Here is a 15,340-nt window from a genome sequence, read left to right as displayed (position 1 = left end):
GCAACAGGAAGCATGTTGACGTCATTTCCGGCTGAAGGCTTAGACCGGGGAAAGTTGTTTCCGGAACTTGTCAGTGCGATTCTCATCATTCCAAACTCAAGTCTTGTTCTGTGTTCGCTTCAAACATGTCTTGTGCGACTTTGTCCTCTGTTTGCTTTTCTTTGTGACACTTTTGTTGTCCCGAACATGTCCTTCTGAAGGAGCTGTCTGGCGAATTAAGGATGAGCTCCAAGACAGAAGACACAACAGGTACACGTCTTGTTTATAACTAGTAAGGTTGAATAATAGTAAACCGGAAGTTGTAAATATGTTGACTTTAACAACGACTACTCTAACAGTGTTAGCTGACATGTAGTAATGTTGGGGTGTTTCAATCCAATAGACGTTTAGTTTACTTCGGAGACATCATCGTAAGAAGATACGTCATATGTCCGTACTGCAATGGCGGACAAATATGACGTCACCGTTAGCGAGGCGAGCCACCTTTGCTTGTCAAGTTTGACGTTTTTTTTTTTAATTATACGTCCATTATTCACAAGTAACAGAGCATCAACGTGAATATCACTAACATAACAAAAATAATACAGCACACATTAATTACTAACTTGCTGTTCAGTAGCCGTGGGTGATACTACAAATGTTGGTGTTTCTCTGATACCAAGTATACACAGGCCCAGTACAGCCGACGCCGATACTTATTATTTTAACAGGTCATTAAATGATGGTGCCATATATTTATCCAAATAAAACCCAGGACAAATATAATATAAAAATAGAATAATACAAACAGCATGTTATTTTTGTAACAATATTTAATCAAACACAAATGTAGTGGTACCTCAACTTAAGAGTGTTTTGGGATAAGAGTTGTTATGCTTTAAATTGCAACCAAAAATGTGAGTTCCAAGTTACTTTGTGTCTTTATTACAAAAGCTAGTTTTTGACACCGGATTTATATAATTTTGTGAACTGAATTGTTCTTTTTACATGAAACTATGCCGACAATTTAATTGAATAAAAATGTGTTTGTGTTTAAAACATACAGTAAATTTGTCAAAATACAGTGTTTTAAAATTCAGTGTGTAAAAATAATTCACTGTAAAAAAAAATGAGTGTAGTGTCGGAGTGTCGCATTTGTCTTCTGCAGTTTTTTTTGTTTTTTTTCGACATGGAATTGTATGCCCTGAACTTTAAAACACAGAATTGAACAAACTGAAGTTTATAGATAGACATAAGTTTGAGAAGAAGCACACTCCTGGGGAGAAGAAGTAGATGCTCTTGAATTAAAGAAAGACATTTGTAAAACCATGACTGAGCGTGTCTCTGCTATTCTGCACAATACTGAAGCAGAAAGGATGTTAAAGTAATATCTACACAGCAGACATGTATCCATGGAAATATGGAGAAGCTGCTGATGGTGTTGTTTGATGCAAAAGCAGGGTAAACGTACATTACTTTATAAAACTTGTGTAGTTGTTTGAAGTACATGTATTATTCTTACACAATATTATCTGAAAGTTGTTTATAAAAAGCATGTTAAAGCTCTGATGTTATGGGGAAAGCAGAAAAGGATTAGAATACGTTTCATTTGAGATACAAGTGTTTTGAGTGAAGAGCTCATACGTTGAGGTAGGGCTGGGCGATATGTTCTTTTTTTTAATATCTCTATTTTTAGGCCATATCGCGATACACGATATATATCTCGATATTTTGCCGTAGCCTTGAATGAACACTTGATGCATATAATCACAGCAGTATGATGATTCTACGTGTCTACTAAAACATTCTTCTTCTTACTGCATTATTATATGCTACTTTTAAACTTTCAAGCAGAGAAGGAAATCACAACGAAGTCAATTTACCAAAACTGTATTTATTAAACAGTTATTAAGCAGTGGCACAAACATTCATGACATTTCCAAAACAGAAAGTGCAAGATTGTCAGAGACATTTTAAAACAAGCGATTAGTTTAAAACATGATGTCACACAAGATATTTCAATAAGTGTCAAATAAAAATGAGCTGCATAATAGGAACTCAAATAGTGTTCGTCCTTCGCTACGTGTTAGGTTCCTGCGTACGTTATCTCCTTCTGTTGACTCTTTTTTTCATACGGTGTTGATGTGGAAATGTTTGCCTCGGCATTTTGATGGTGTGGCACCGAACGGAGATGTTGACATGCAGTTTCAAGCACTCTTCAGGTGACTTTTGAAATGATGCTACATATTAGCAGTAATGCTACTTTTTGTAGAAACGCTTTTGCCCCACACTTGACAAATGACGGTTGTCTGTTCGACATATTCCCACTTGAAGCCAAACCACCGCCAGACGATGGACCCCCTGCTGTTTTTCTTGGGAATTAATTATTCCTTCATTTGTTACCAGATTCGCACCATCTCTCTCTCGTCTTCCCACTCGCACCACAGCTAACTTTAGCCATGCTGCTACCTCTCTGCTCAAGGAGGGCATATACGTATGTGACGTATGTCGTGACAGTATGTGACGTGTGTAAGAATGTGCGCTTGTCTGTCTGTGAGAAGGAGGGACAAGACAGAGTGAGAAGAGTCTGTAGTTTAATGCCAGCAGCTAAAAGCAACTGCGTGAGAACGTACACTCCGATATCACGATATAGTCATTTTCTATATGGCACAGATACAAACCCGCGATATATCGCGTATATCGATATGTCGCCCAGCCCTACGTTGAGGTATTATTCCCTTTAATGAGCTCCAATAGTTTGAAGTCATAGCTTGGTTCCTGCAGGACTTTCCTGAAGATGCTCAGACGCATCTTTGATTGGTTCATCAAGTTGTTGTTTACATCACGTCTTGGCTTTCATATGTTGTTGTTTACATCACGTCTTGGCTTTCATATATTGTTGTTTACAACACGTCTTGGCTTTCATATGTTGTTGTTTACATCACGTCTTGGCTTTCATATGTTGTTGTTTACATCACGTCTTGGCTTTCATATGTTGTTGTTTATGTCACGTCTTGGCTTTCATATGTTGTTGTTTACGTCACGTCTTGGCTTTCATAGGTTGTTTACACCATGTCTTGGCTCTCATATGTTGTTGTTTACATCACGTCTTGACTTTCATATGTTGTTGTTTACATCACGGCTTGGCTTTCATATGTTGTTGTTTACATCACGTCTTGGCTTTCATATGTTGTTGTTTACATCACATCTTGGCTTTCATATGTTGTTGTTTACATCACATCTTGGCTTTCATATGTTGTTGTTTACATCACATCTTGGCTTTCATATGTTGTTGTTTACATCACGTCTTGGCTTTCATATGTTGTTGTTTACATCACGTCTTGGCTTTCATATGTTGTTGTTTACACCACCTCTTGGCTTTTTTTTATGTTGTTGTTTACATCACGTCTTGGCTTTCATATGTTGTTGTCAGTGTTGGGAGTAACGCGGTAACGCGTTACTGTAACGTTAGTTTCGGGGGTAACTGGCGCAGTGGGAGAGTGGCCGTGCGCAACCCGAGGGTCCCTGGTTCAATCCCCACCTAGTACCAACCTCGTCATGTCCGTTGTGTCCTGAGCAAGACACTTCACCCTTGCTCCTGATGGGTGCTGGTTAGCGCCTTGCATGGCAGCTCCCTCCATCAGTGTGTGAATGGGTAAATGTGGAAGTAGTGTCAAAGCGCTTTGAGTACCTTGAAGGTAGAAAAGCGCTATACAAGTACAACCCATTTATCATTATCATTTATAACTAGTAATCTAACGCGTTATTTTTTATATTCAGTAACTCAGTTACCGTTACTACATGATGCGTTACTGCGTTATTGTACGTTATTTTTTATGTAGTATCGGCTAAAAATAGAAGATCTGAGTGTGTTTTATTGGAGAGTTGCGGTGTCGTCCTTCTGATTCTTCCTGTGTCACAACGGGGATAAGAGAAGAGGCGCTGTCTGTGTGTCTGGGTGTGGGTGTGGGGAGGGCAGGGGGTTGGGGGGGGCGTGTCTGTGTTTACTAACAAGACATGGTGCAGCTGAAGCCGAGTTTCTTAACATGGAGATATTCTAGACTGACCATGCGTCCTCTTTTCCCCGGACATGTCTTCTTTTGCGGGGCTGTCCGGGCGGAGTTTCTTAAATGCCTCAAATGTCCGGCACTTTGAGTTAGGGTTGCGTGTATTTTCAATGTACGTTCAGGGTAAAGAAGGGGTTAAAAACAAAACTAATTTTGCGCATGCAGCAGCATTCGTGAGGGAGGGGCAGAGACAGAAAGAGCGAGAGAGCGAGGGAGTGGATTGATTGATTGAGACTTTTATTAGTAGATTGCACAGTACAGTACATATTCCCTACAATTGACCACTAAATGGTAACACCCCAATAAGTTTTTCAACTTGTTTAAGTCGGGGTCTACGTTAATCAATTTCTTTCAAACTGTCATTGCTCAAAACATAATATTGAATCAAAATCAATGTTATTATGAATTATTGACCTATCCAAGGTTCTGATTACTTCACATCAAATATTCTACTTTGGAAAATATTTTTAAATATGTTTGGTGGAAGATTTTGCATATTTTGTGTGTTTGCCATTAAAAACATAGTTTTGTTTGACAAAAAAGGGCGGAAAACAAACAAACAAAAAAACAACATAAAAAAAACTAAAACATTTTGAAATGAGGGATGGATCTGAAGTTGATGTAGACTCCAGAGATTTAAGCATTAAATATAAAATGTATGTATGCCCTGGCACACCATTTCATGACCGAAGCAAAACACTTTTTACACTTTTATACTGAAATAAATACACCTACAACTTATTTAAAAAAAACAGAGAAAAAACCCACCAGCAGCGCTAAAGTTTAGATCCATGAAGGAAAGAAGAAAGTGAATGAATGTTTATAACTGAATACATTTACATATGTATACAAATTTGTTTTCTTTTTTCTTTTTTCTTTTTTAATGAATTAAGTAACGTTTATGACAACCTTTTTACAAAACACAATATAGAATATATAGAAAAATATTAGGTTTTTTTCATTCTTTTATCATATCAACTTGTCAGCTTTTTGTCATTTCATAATGCCTTTATCTCTATCTTTATATTTTGAGAGAGGGAGGTTTTTATTTTTATATATTTTTTAAAAGTTATTTACATTTATATGTACATGTAGATGCTGTATCGGGACCGAGCCATTTAGTGATTGACCAGAAATATGTCATATAGGAATTAACTATAAACAATAAAACATTAACAAAATCATGTGTCACATGAATGATTTTTGAAGTAATAATACCTTTGTGAATTGAAAAAAACACAATTAATGTAAAACAAACATGGCGTTTACTTTTTGATATCAAAATAAAACAAAAAGCAATTTGGCTAATGAAGATGAAGTCTAATAAACAAACTAGTTTTTCTCCAACGCCTCCCCAGTGTTTCAGTACAACAGTTTGGCGAACAAAAATAAAGAGGAGGTACATCGCACATCGAATACACAATCTTCACAGACTTTGTTCAATTCGATGAGATGACACAACTAGCTCAAATGTTTTGTCATCTCATCGAATTGAACAAAGGCTGTGAAGATTGTTGTATTCGAAGTGCGATGTAACCCTCATCTTTATTTTTATCTTTATTCTAATATTTTATTTTTATTTTGAGCTAGTATTGATGTTATTTGAAGACTGATACAGTTTGCAGTTAAATAAATCGCCTGCTGCAAAACAAATAGTTTTCTCCTTCACTGTATATTAGTGTGGGGACAAGTGCGTCTGTCCAATATCGTCCACACCTGTCTCCATCTAAACACAGCAGTGCGCTCTTAAACACACGGCGGGAAGCAAGGGAAAATTACGTTAAACCACCTCCTTTTACTCCGAGGGAAAATCTCCGCAGCAAAGTCCGTGCAGCTTGTCCTCCATGATTATCAAGCCAAACACCGCTAGTGCGCATGCGCCTGACTTCGTGTTGCCGAAAATGCATTAATAAATGACGGTTTTTCGGTAATTAAAAGATTAGACGGTATTTTACGGTATCTGGAATTTTATCGCAAATTATCATTATACCGTTTACCGTTACATCCCTAGTCCACTAACATATAAAAAGTCAAGGGCGGTCACAGCATGTTCCTGCCACAAATGTTGGTCAATTTTGGGGGCATTACGGCAAAAGACGAGGGCGGTCGCGGCGGTTGCTGTGGTTAAATTTGAGCCCTGGTGTGGCCCCCCTCTGACACCCACCCTCACTAAAGCGTGTGTCTCTCTGCAGAAGGCCGCCTTCAGGCCCAACTAGGCGAGAGGCGGGCGCAGGTGGAACACTGGAAGGGTGTGGTCACCGTTTGTGAACTGAGCAAACGGGAGGAACTGGCAGAGCTGCAGAAACAATATGATCAAGAGATCCAGTCTCTCCAGGAGGCCCTCAGAGGTCAGCATGTTTGCTGTGATAAGACACCTCCATTTTCTTCTCTTTTACACACAATTATTGTTCTCAAGCTTCACTTTTTACTACACTTTCATATTCTGTAACCCTTGCAACTTGGTCAAAGTTACTCAATTTTCCCGTGTACAGAGGCACCAGTATATAAGCCACACCCACTAAATCTTAGAAGGAACTTTTTTCCATATATTAGTCGCAGATATTTACGTTGTGAAATTACTTATTTACACAGAAATATTTATTTACCGTATTTTTCGGAGTATAAGTTGCTCCGGAGTGTAAGTTGCACCGGCCGAAAATGCATAATAAAGAAGGAAAAAAACATATATAAGTCGCAATGGAGTATAAGTCGCATTTTTTGGGGAAATTTATTTGATAAAACCCAACACCAAGAATAGACATTTGAAAGGCAATTTAAAATAAATAAAGAATATTGAACAACAGGCTGAATAAGTGTACGTTATATGACGCATAAATAACCAACTGAGAACATGCCTGGTATGTTAACGTAACATATTATGGTAAGAGTCATTCAAATAACTATAACATATAGAACATGCTATACGTTTACCAAACAATCTGTCACTCCTAATCGCTAAATCCGATGAAATCTTATACGTCTAGTCTCTTACGTGAATGAGCTAAATAATATTATTTGATATTTTACGGTAATGTGTTAATAATTTCACACATAGGTCGCTCCTGAGTATAAGTCGCACCCCCGGCCAAACTATGAAAAAAACTGCGACTTATAGTCTATATAGACTACAGACTCTGATTACATTGAACACATTGTTTATTAATAAATAATCAAATAACAGTATCTTATAATAAATAAAAATATTTGAGAAATAAAGAAGCCTACAATTTTTGGTTGTTTTCCGCTCCATTTGCAGAATAGCGATATACGATACATATCTCGATATTTTTTCCTTTAAGTATAAACAAAACACAAAACAGTCCTAGTTACCTGAGATACTAAGTATGTCATTATTAGTAAGTCAATATTTTGACTTAGTAATTTGATGTTAGTTTGTCTAAATTGGGGCAGCACGGTGACACAGGGGTTAGTGCATGTGCCTCACAATACGAAGGTCCTGAGTAGTCCTGAGTTCAATCCCGGGTTCTTTCTGTGTGGAGTTTGCATGTTCTCCCCGTGAGAGTTTGCATGTTCTCCCCGTGACTGCGTGGGTTCCCTCCGGGTACTCTGGCTTCCTCCCACCTCCAAAGACATGCACCTGGGGATAGGTTGATTGGCAACGCTAAATTAGCCCTAGTGTGTGAATGTGAGTGTGAATGTTGTCTGTCTATCTGTGTTGGCCCTGCGATGAGGTGGCGACTTGTCCAGGGTGTACCCCGCCTTCCGCCCGAATTCAGCTGAGATAGGCTCCAGCACCCCCCGCGACCCCAAAAGGGACAAGCGGTAGAAAATGGATGGATGGATGGATTGTCTAAATTGTCAGACGATCGCTTCTCTGATGTCTCCATCAAGTTCAGAAGTCTCTTCTTTATCTGGACATCTTCTTCTACTGCATTCAGCAACTTTGTCTCCATTGGAAGTTTTCTTTTTTGTCTGTCGTACTGGCTGTTGAGTTTTGCCTAGTGAAAAAAAAATAAAAAATTATAAGGATTTTTACAAAATTACATTCAATAATCATGAATACATTATTTGGGATAAACCCACTTTAGCACAGGTGTAAGATAGTGACATGTTATTTACAACATGTCAAATGGCCCTCAACATCGTCGGGAAACAATGTGTGTCAATAAAGCACTTCGAGGTATTTTAATTTTGACAGAAAAAAACAAACATTTAATGCAACTGCAGTTTTACTTAACTCAATATTATTTATTACAAGAAACTACTCAAAGCATTTTTAATACAACCTTATTTACATACATCTAAAACAGCTGAACTTTAATACCGTATTTTCCGCACTATAAGGCGCACCGGATTATAAGGCGCACCTTCAATGGATGACATATTTTAAAACTTTGTTCATATATAAGGCGCACCGCATTATAAGGCGCATAGAATAGACGCTACAGTAGAGGCTGGGGTTACGTTATGCATCCATTAGATGGAGCTGCGCTGAAGGGAATTTCAACAAAACAGTCAGATAGGTCAGTCAAACTTTATCAAACCAGCGTTCTGACAACTCTGTTCACTCCAAAAATGAATAAACAGCTGTTTTATTATTTTCCCCGAGGTAAAGTCAGTGACGTGGTGAATTTGTTTATCTTTTAACAACAGCAAGGTATAACATGTAGTGCAACATTTACATCACATAGTGGAGGGGAACTTTTCCCTGATTCAATAAACACGTAAAAAACAGTGATACTGTTACGGTAAATCAAACGTTAGTGCAATCACAATATAGTAACACTTGAACGTTGCTCAAACGTTAATGTCACACAACACACAAAATAAACATGTAAAGCTCACTTTATGAAGTTATTCCTCATCCACGAATCCCTCAAATTCTTCTTCTATACGGCATCCAACATGTTTCGTCGAAGTCGTCATTAATCGAGTTAGTGTCGGCTGCTCTATTCCTGCGTGACTGATCGTCTTAAGTTTAAACTCTGCGTCGTAAGCGGGTCTCTTAATAGGAGCCATTTTGGAAATGGAACGGCACGCCTCGCGCAGTCATATATCCCAGCATGCACCGCACACTTCTTCTTCTACTACGGGGGAAAATGAAGACGGGAAAATGAATTCGGCGGCTGCTTACCGTCGTTGCGATTGATTGAAACTTTTACCTGTTGGAGGCTCAATATTGGTCCATATATGAGGCGCACTGTCAGCTTTTGACAAAATTGGAGGTTTTTAGGTGCACCTTATAGTGCGGAAAATACGGTATATGCTTGCCATCTTGACTTCCGATTCCAAAGTAAGTATTTTTGTCACACTGTTGTCAAACAATGATCATATTCAAACAAATGGGCAAAATATGATTCCACATTGTTGAAAGTGGTCATCTGAGAGCATTTGTAATTGCAGTGCAGTTCATATAAAAATGTTTTGATGCCCCATCTATCTGCCTTTTAACAATATTACTTCCTGGCAATGAAGTTAGCGCCCACATACCTGAAGTATCTTTCACCACAGAAGATTGTGGATTGTTCCCATTGGAATCTTGCTGCTCTTGTACATCATTCGGCATGTCTTTGTCTGTGACCAGGCTGTCAAGGGTGAATGGAGAATCCCAACTCCTGTGAGAGCTTGTGTCAATATCTGATGTTTCTATTCCAAATTGAATGGATTTAGTTGATGGAGAACCGCCCCAGATCTGCTGGCATAGTTGGAAGTACAGCAAAACAACTCTACCATAACCACTTCTTCCACCTGCGTCGACTGCTTGTCTGTACTTTCCACGAATCACTTTCAGTTTAGTGTTGATAATTGTTTTTGTGATGTCCTCTTTCCGGTGAGGAAATTCCTCAGATGTCCCTCCAAGTCCGTACCGTTCCAAAATAGGGTAAGAATGTCACCATAATTTGACTGGCAAGTTTCCCAGTCAACACTTTGTTGAGTTTTGTTAACTTTAAACTCCAAAATGATGCTTAAAAGTAGCTGTACTTCTCTGTCAGTCCACATATATAATTTTTTCTTGCCGTGACCAGCCATTTTTGCTATATGTCGCCTCCGTAAATTTGACGTTTTGGATGTTTCTGATAGGCTAAAATGGTTTTAAGTCCTAGGCTACAGCGCCCCCAGTATTTTGGCATGCGTATGACACTCAGTGTATGCGTTTGCTTGGGGATAGATAGTTTTTTAAATGCGCACGTGTGGCTCGAGATCTTGTTAAGACCTTAGTTTAGGCGGTGGCTCTTTGTTGCTAAGGCGGCCCAGCACGTACAAATATGCATGAAAACACTCCTACAGACATCACACATGGGACGCTTTAGTAAGTAAGAATTGTTTTAGTTGTATTGTATAACTTACAAACGTTACTTAGAGTGATGAATGAAGAATCCACACAAGTAGAAACGCTATAGACTGTTTGACTTCCAGTTTCAAGCAGTAGAAGAAGAGGTACATTTTCACCTTCAGAACTTGTCCAAAATATGGCATTTCAGTGTCTCTGCTTAGGTTGTATGAAAACTATTGAATTTCAAACATTATGGCCGTCAGCGAGGAAAAAACGCACGAATTAGTAGCACAATTTTATAAGCCGCAGGGTTCAAAGCATAAGAAAAAAGCATCGATTTATAGTTCAAAATTTGCGGCACATTTTTTGAACCCGAAGATACAAGAAGAACCAGGAAAGTCCCTTCGATCTGATCTCATTTTGAGTCCCGATCCGATACGTTAGCAATAAATAACTGAAGTGAAAATGTTTTGTAGCAAGTCAGTAAAGTAAACACAATAAGTATGGATGTGCCGATCAATCGGCTACCGGTCAGTATCGGCCGATTTTCATGCTTAAGTATGTGATCGCCATTGCCAATGAAATTCTTTTATTGCTGATCCTCTCTGGCTGACCAGCGACTCACTATGTTTGTCTATACGCAGTGTGGAACCGCTCTCCTAAGCTAATAACTCTCACCTTTATTACACTACATTTCTCAGTATCATTATCAAGTAGCATTATCACTGGAGGTCGAGGCTGAACATGATTATTTGAAATGAAGGTTTTAATTAGTAGCTAAAATAACCACAAGAGGCTGACCTTCGTTGTTTGAGTGTTAGACATGTTGGCCAATCAGCACGTCTGTTTGTTTCTCGCTCCAAACAGGAAGAAAGACGTCTCACTTTTTGCACGGCTCTCAGCACCTGAGCGTGTTTAATCAACTGTCCAATTAACTGAACACAGTGAGCCCTCTTTTCACTCATTGCATACCGACAGACTCCCCGCACAGAGAGCTCTGTGACTCGCTAGTGAGATGTGTAACTCCAAGACAAATGTCCCCTTGTGGATTGGGCAATACGAGCCCATCAACACGGGCCAGAGCCTGATGGCAACAAACAAAAAGACAACTGGGAAAAAAAGGTGTTCAATATTTATTTTTGTTACATTTTTGTTTACAGAAATTAGTCCATTTTATTTGTTTGTTTGTTTATTCATTCAGGAAAACAAAGTTATTTACCTTCCAATGACCGTACAAAGGTAAACAATTGTACACTAATACAAGTTTATATCCTTTTAAACACTTGCATTATTATGATGATATATTATACTTAGATGTATATTATAAACAGCAACACTAAATGGTCCCGAGTGTGTGAATGTGAGTGTGAATATTGTCTATCTGTGTTGGCCCTGCCATGAGGTGGTGACTTGTCCAGGGTGTACCCCGCCTTCCGCCCATGTGCAGCTGAGATAGGCTCCAGCACCCCCTGCGACCCCATAAGGGACAAACGGTAGAAAATGGACGGGATGGATATTATAAACCCGGTGGACGAGAGGGTAGCTTCCCTCCGCCTTCGGGTGGGGGAACGGGTCTTGACTGTGGTTTGCGCTTACGCGCCAAACTGCAGCTCAGAGTACCCACCCTTTTTGGATTCACTCGAGGGAGTACTTGAGAGTGGTCCCCCGGGTGATTCCCTCGTTCTACTGGGGGACTTCAACGCTCATGTTGGCAGCGACAGTGAAACCTGGAGAGGCGTGATTGGGAAGAATGGCCGCCCAGATCTGAACCCGAGCTGTGTTTTGTTATTGGACTTTTGTGCCCGTCACAGATTGTCCATAACGAACACCATGTTCAAACATAAGGGTGTCCATATGTGCACTTGACACCAGGACACCCTAGGCCACAGTTCCATGATCGACTTTGTAGTTGTGTCATCAGATTTGCGGCCTCATGTTTTGGACACTCGGGTGAAGAGAGGGGCGGAGCTTTCTACCGATCACCACATGGTGGTGAGTTGGCTGCAATAGTGGGGGAGGATGCCGGACAGACCTGGCAGGCCCAAACGCATTGTGAGGGTTTGCTGGGAACGTCTGGCAGAGTCTCCTGTCAGAGAGAGTTTCAATTCCCACCTCCGGAAGAACTTTGAACATGTCACGAGGGAGGTGCTGGACATTGAGTCCGAGTGGACCATGTTCCGCACCTCTATTGTCGAGGCGGCTGATTGGAGCTGTGGCCGCAAGGTTGTTTGTGAAGTGTGAAGTGAAGTGAATTACATTTACTGTATATAGCGCTTTTTCTCAAGTGACTCAAAGCGCTTTACATTGTGAAACCCAATATCTAAGTTACATTTAAAGCAGTGTGGGTGGCACTGGGAGCAGGTGGGTAAAGTGTCTTGCCCAAGGACACAACGGCAGTGACTAGGATGGCGGAAGCGGGGATCGAACCTGCAACCCTCAAGTTGCTGGCACGGCCGCTTTACCAACCGAGCTATACCGCCCCGTTTGTGCCTGTCGTGGCGGTAATCCTAGAACCCGTTGGTGGATACTAGCGGTGAGGAATGCCGTCAAGCTGAGGAAGGAGTCCTATCGGGTTCTTTAGGCTCATAGGACTCCTGAGGCAGCGGACAGGTACCGTCGGGCCAAGCGGTGTGCGGCTTCAGCGGTCGCGGAGGCGAAAACTCGGACATGGGAGGAGTTCGGGGAAGCCATGGAAAACGACTTCCGGACGACTTCGAAGTGATTCTGGACCACATCCGCCGCCTCAGGAAGGGGAAGCAGTGCACTATCAACACCGTGTATGGTGAGGATGGTGTTCTGCTGACCTCGACTGCGGATGTTGTGGATCGGTGGAGGGAATACTTCAAAGACCTCCTCAATCCCACCAACATGTCTTCCTATGAGGAAGCAGTGCCTGGGGAATCTGTGGTGGGCTCTCCTATTTCTGGGGCTGAGGTTGCTGAGGTAGTTAAAAAGCTCCTCGGTGGCAAGGCCCCGGGGGTAGATGAGATCCGCCCGGAGTTCCTTAAGGCTCTGGATGCTGTGGGGCTGTCTTAGTTGACAAGACTCTGCAGCATCGCATGGACATCGGGGGCGGTACCTCTGGATTGGCAGACCGGGGTGGTGGTTCCTCTCTTTAAGAAGGGGAACCGGAGGGTGTGTTCTAACTATCGTGGGATCACACTCCTCAGCCTTCCCGGTAAGGTCTATTCAGGTGTACTGGAGAGGAGGCTACGCCGGATAGTCGAACCTCGGATTCAGGTGTGGTTTTCGTCCTGGTCGTGGAAGTGTGGACCAGCTCTATACTCTCGGCAGGGTCTTTGAGGGTGCACGGGAGTTTGCCCAACCAGTCTACATGTGCTTTGTGGACTTGGAGAAGGCATTCGACCGTGTCCCTCGGGAAGTCCTGTGGGAAGTGCTCAGAGAGTATGGGGTATCGGACTGTCTGATTGTGGCGGTCCGCTCCCTGTATGATCAGTTTTAGAGCTTGGTCCGCATTGCCGGCAGTAAGTCGGACACGTTTCCAGTGAGGGTTGGACTCCGCCAAGGCTGCCCTTTGTCACCGATTCTGTTCATAACTTTTATGGACATACTATCTAGGCGCAGTTGAGGGCATCCGGTTTGGTGGCTGCAGGATTAGGTCTCTGCTTTTTGCAGATGATGTGGTCCTGATGGCTTCATCTGGCCAGGATCTTCAGCTCTCACTGGATCGGTTCGCAGCTGAGTGTGAAGCGACTGGGATGAAAATCAGCACCTCCAAGTCCGAGTCCATGGTTCTCGCCCAGAAAAGTGTGGAGTGCCATCTCCGGGTTGCGGAGGAGACCCTGCCCCAAGTGGAGGAGTTCAAGTACCTCGGAGTCTTGTGCACGAGTGAGGGAAGAGTGGATCGTGAGATCGACAGGCGGATCGGTGCGGTGTCTTCAGAAATGCGGACGCTGTATTGATCTGTTGTGGTGAAGAAGGAGCTGAGCCGGAAGGCAAAGCTCTCAATTTACCGGTCGATCTACGTTCCCATCCTTGCCTATGGTCATGAGCTTTGGGTTATGACCGAAAAGACAAGATCACGGGTACAAGCGCCCAAAATGAGTTTCCTGCGCCGGGTAGCGGGGCTCTCCCTTAGAGATAGAGTGAGAAGCTCTGTCATCCGGGGGGAGCTCAAAGTAAAGCCGCTGCTCCTCCACATCGAGAGGAGCCAGATGAGGTGGTTCGGGCATCTGGTCAGGATGCCACCCGAACGCCTCCCTAGGGAGGTGTTTAGGGCACGTCCGACCGGTAGGAGGCCACGGGGAAGACCCAGGACACGTTGGGAAGACTACGTCTCCCGGCTGGCCTGGGAACGCCTCGGGATCCCCCGGGAAGAGCTGGACGAAGTGGCTGGGGAGAGGGAAGTCTGGGCTTCCCTGCTTAGGCTGCTGCCCCCGCGACCCGACCTCGGATAAGCGGAAGAAGATGGATGGATATTATAAACACTGTATAGTTGTAATTCCTTCTTTTTAAGACATGCTGTAGAGTCTGTCTCCAGAAAGACAAATATTATTTAAGTAAATGATTACATTTTGTTGTCATGTGTGGCACCTTGAGACAAGAACAGTCTAAAAGTAACATGTCTTCCTTCATTCTTTATTTTTTTTACACTTTTATGCATTTGATGTATAAAAAGTCATCATCGCGAATTGAATTGCAATCAAGCTTTGGCAAGAAAATGTCAAGTAGTTGTTTTGTCAAAAGGATGCAGCCCTACTACACGTGCTACATGCTAAGATAGCTTGAAAGAAGAAGAAATAAGTGCTTGGTAAAGTTGAAGAAGTGGAGGCAGAAAGTAAGCATGTAATAACAGGAAATGAACAAAATAAGAGTCTAGATAATAAAACAGCCAGGGTCACAGTCACACATCAGCCATCAATTGGTGGCTGATGTGGTGTCGATATCAATATAGGATTGATACCAGGGTAATCAAATCGATGTATTTGAACATTTTCCATTATTATTATTATTCTCAATATAATTTTTTATTATTCTTTACAAAGGTATACTAACTCCATGGACACAGGAAGACTTTATTTCAAGTAGCAGTTGTTTA

The 15,340-nt window shown here is 41.7% G+C and overlaps 1 protein-coding gene across 1 annotated transcript in view; it reads left to right on the top strand.

Moving 5' to 3' along the window:
• The first annotated feature begins 44 nt into the window (after window positions 1-44).
• The window catches only part of rabep2 (rabaptin, RAB GTPase binding effector protein 2), a 47,201-nt gene continuing 31,905 nt past the window's right edge, over window positions 45-15,340 (top strand). Inside the window, 2 exon segments of the mRNA XM_061973546.1 lie at window positions 45-249; window positions 6,239-6,394. Coding sequence (XP_061829530.1) covers window positions 222-249; window positions 6,239-6,394 — 184 coding nt within the window. The 5' untranslated portion in view covers window positions 45-221.

The sequence above is a fragment of the Nerophis lumbriciformis genome, linkage group LG22, assembly GCF_033978685.3.
Source record: "Nerophis lumbriciformis linkage group LG22, RoL_Nlum_v2.1, whole genome shotgun sequence".
In the NCBI taxonomy this organism is placed as follows: Eukaryota; Metazoa; Chordata; class Actinopteri; order Syngnathiformes; family Syngnathidae; genus Nerophis; species Nerophis lumbriciformis.
This window is presented reverse-complemented; position numbering and strand designations above follow the sequence as displayed.